We start from the raw sequence: 4191 nt of genomic DNA on the forward strand, positions 1-4191 counted from the left end.
CACCATGGAAATAGACATCATATGTTGTCTATTAATCTCTATATGGTAATATACATTATATATTGTCAATAACTATCACCATTATATAGTAATATACAATGGTAATATAAATTATTATATATTGTATATACAATAACTATATATATATGGTAATATACATTATATATTGTCAATAACTATCACCATGGTGACATACATTATATATTGTCTATAACTATCACCATGTAGCATACACGATATATTGTTAATCTTGATGTTTCGTATCTGCAAAAGACCGTATCGTTGTCAGGTTTTGTAATTAACGTTTACAACCAACAGTCGAGTAAACATGTTGTTAGTGTCATTATAAGTAGACTATTCCATTTGTTACTAAATAAGATTACATAGTATCTATAGACGATCATACCATTTGGTTTAGATACACTGATTATAATGATGAGAAAAATATTCAGAATACGCCTATCATTTATATATATCTGTAATTTGACGGGTGGAATAATACAACTCAAGGGTATTGATAGCAAGCATGATAATTTAGACGTGTCTGTGTAGTCCTATGGCAGATTGTATTGTACAGGGACTATACACTAATGTATGGTTAGCTCAGTTCATACGAGTATGTTAAATATTATTTAAACAATGTCGTAGACAAAAGATGAGTTTCTTTTCTCGTAATAATTATTATTTCAATCTTAATGACCAGTCAACACATAACAGGTCATTAGGGCCATCAACAGGTGTCTTTTCTCGTAAGGTTTTGGATATATTCAATAAAGTGTTATATCAGGCAAATGCTGAATTATTTTATCTGATTATCCGTATTATTTGTTTAGCCAATGATGTTACAGACAAATCTGGCTTTCTAACTCCTTGGAATTACGGTATTGAAATCACTGGTATATACTTAGAATTTGCCAAGCATACATGCTTATAGCAAAGTTTGAAATTGAATTTATAAAATACGGCTTAACATATTATTATCGAGAAAAAAATTTGGTATGATTTTCTTAACAGATGTAAGATGACAATTCCTTAACCAACTAGGCAATTTGTTTCTATTTAAATAGTTCTTTGCGGGTGAGTAAGTTCCAGTGAAGTAGGAAATAGTTATAGTTACACTGCGGTGGCCGACGGACACATGGGCTCTAACAAATCCTATGACTTATCGACAGGTTCTTCATCAAATCAAAACAAAAATGGAAAATATTTAATAACTCTTGAAATATGCTAATGTTTTTATCTGTTCATTGGATGTCGTGTGATTATTACCAAATCGTGTTTAGAACAATAAGCAATATATGATGGTTATGATCGTTATATGTGATATAGTATGGTTTATATGTGTGATTGTAATGTCTCTTGGTTGAAATTGAATATGTAAAATTAGTTTACCAGTGTTCAATGTAATTCCCCATAACGATGTGTTTCATATAATCACAATAATTACGAAATTCTTCGTTCATTTAATGCTTACATAGTTAACCTTGAGTGAAGAAAGAAATAATTTTCAACATTTAAATGTTGACAAAATAGTACCATATCACATAGGTATTAGTTACATGTAAGAGCCAACGGACGAGGCTTTAGGCTTAAATAAATATGAAAATGTTAAAATGTTGTTATAGCCGACACGTATTTGACATTATACGTATGATGGATTATATAATATAATCTTATCATAAAATTGATATAGCATCATTTTATAGCATTAAGTGATATATAAGTATTATTTTATAAAACAACCAATTTTCAGTTAAAACCTTATTATCATAGAGTGTTAGATTAATGTGACATGATTAACTCTACCATTATCAAACCTGGTGTAGCTAGTAACATTTACATTTAAATTTTTAAGAATCTAGAATACCATTTAGCATGATAATCACAAATTTAAATCTCCTAAAACATGTAGCTTTGGTTACTATAAAGTCAGATTACAATCATAATCAATGTTGCGTGATTTCAGAGTCTGTAAACGTAGATTTTAGGTCATAATTATAATTAATTGGTTTTACTAACCTGAACAGTTCCAAGTCCAACATAATGACAGAAATCTTGGCCATTAAGGAACCGCATTCTCGGGACTTTGTGTTTGGTGGCCGCCATGTTGACCGACTACGAATTACATAGAACAGTAATTGTAATAGAGTACCTGTTCCCGGTGTTAAATACTCTGTGTATTTGATCAGTATTAAAGGTATGTATTGTTTTCGTGACCGATTAGTCGTAACGAGGTCCTTACCTAAACAAAACGTTAATATAACCATGACTAAAATTATTGTTTTTTTATTTGCACCTAGTTCAAAGCTAACGTTCCTATTTAAGAGTGTCAAAAATCATATAACACACGTTATTATGACAATGAATTCCGTGAATCATTTCAACGTCTGTGATGTGACTTTTTGTGATAAAACTGTCAATTCTCTCTATTTTCATCACCATGAATATTAGACTTGATATTGTGCTTTATTCATCTTCTGTTAGAAAGTGTAAATGTTAGCTCTATGGAGACTTCCTGATCGTAAGCTTCTTTCAAAGTATCGTCATTTACCTATAAGTTATTATAATGGTATCTTATCTAGTTATCAATATCCAATCTGATACAGGACGCGTAAATTTAAAACATAAAAATTTGATACCAACTGACATGAACGTAAGATGATTTGGTTATTAAATTACGACTCTTATTTAGCACAATAAAGTAAAATAAATGTTTGACTTTCATATAAATGTGAATTAACATTCCAATCAGAAATTTACATCGAATAGTGACGTAGATGACAAATTTACCATTGCTCGTGATTTTTCACATCTCATATAAAAAAGTGTATATGTGGAAATACAGGCCGTTATGATGATCTATTTTACAATTGTTCCTGATCATCACTTTTTTGTCATCGAAGTTACAGAACATCAGTGCCGAGTTCTTTACGAGATTAATTCATTTTCAATAGCAATTTGAAAAAAAAAGAAATTAAATCCGGATGTAGAATACTATATCAGTTGCAACAATATGTGGTATTTTGGAACCAGAAACCATGTTTTTTCCGGTTTCTTAAGATGTATTAGCTATATCAGAAATCATTCCAACCCCAAAATGATTCATTAAAGTCCATCTTTACTAATTTTGACATCTCACATATTTTGTAAAAAAAATCACACAAGAAAAAAAAAACATTCAACACATATGTAAATTAAGAATTAAGATACAGCAAAACGAAATGATGAATTAAAATATTTTATACGTTTGTGTCGTCCTTCGTGTCTTTGGTGCTAAGGAACTAGTTTTTTAAATCGCATATATCTGATGGGTTCAAAGGAACATCAAGTACATGGTACATGTTTATTATACTCTGAATCTTATTGCTATTGGATTGAAGTAAACTTATTCATTAGGACAAATCTCAGGGATTAAAACTGTTTTCTGTAAGATGAGTTGACATTCTATTCCGTAGATAAACAGTACTTAAGATATCAAGTAGTGCTTAGATAATGTTATCCTTCACCTATTATTATTTCGTGGACATATAAAATTACCAAAGAAATCAGCGGAAATAAATCCCCAACGAAATTAATTATTTTACAGTAGGTGTCATCGAAATGGAGTAAAAGACAATTTAGTAAGTATCGTGATAACAATGCAAATATAAATTACCAATTTTTATTGATCTGTACATAGTTATATCACGTCATATATAAACTGTTAATTGTTTATTGATCTGTACATAGTTATATCACGTCATATATATACTGTTAATTGTTTATTGATCTGTACATCGTTATATTACGTCATATATATACTGTTAATTGTTTATTGGTCTGTACATACAATGTAGTTATATCCACGTCATATATAAATTGTTAATTATTTATTGATCTGTATATAGGTATATTCACGTCATACTAAGTATATAAATTGTTAAATGTTTATTTATCTGTACATAGTTATATCCATAACATGTATAAATTGTTAATTCATTATTAACTTGTACATATTCATCTTTGGTCTTTTCCTCACTGGATTTACAGATGATTCCAAACATGACTAAAAAATCGAGTCCTTTTAAAAATAGATAAAGATATATATTTTGGGCTGGGGAGGGTGGGGCTGTATACTGTATCAATATATATTATATATATACATAACTTTTAGGATTTCATAATCTGCTACCAGTTTGTTTTTATATGCAG

At 29.4% G+C, this 4191-nt stretch overlaps 1 protein-coding gene across 1 annotated transcript in view; it reads right to left on the minus strand.

The window, feature by feature from the left end:
• LOC132545348 (aldo-keto reductase family 1 member B7-like) overlaps positions 1-2106 on the minus strand; it is a 13457-nt gene extending 11351 nt beyond the window's left edge. Inside the window, exon 1 of the mRNA XM_060209025.1 lies at positions 2020-2106. Within this exon, the coding sequence (XP_060065008.1) occupies positions 2020-2106 (87 nt within the window). The remainder of the gene's footprint in view (positions 1-2019) is intronic.
• Positions 2107-4191: the final 2085 nt, after the last annotated feature.

Source organism: Ylistrum balloti, unplaced genomic scaffold, assembly GCF_031769215.1.
Source record: "Ylistrum balloti isolate Yb309-2 unplaced genomic scaffold, AGI_CSIRO_Ybal_v1 Utg369840, whole genome shotgun sequence".
NCBI classification, from domain to species: Eukaryota; Metazoa; Mollusca; class Bivalvia; order Pectinida; family Pectinidae; genus Ylistrum; species Ylistrum balloti.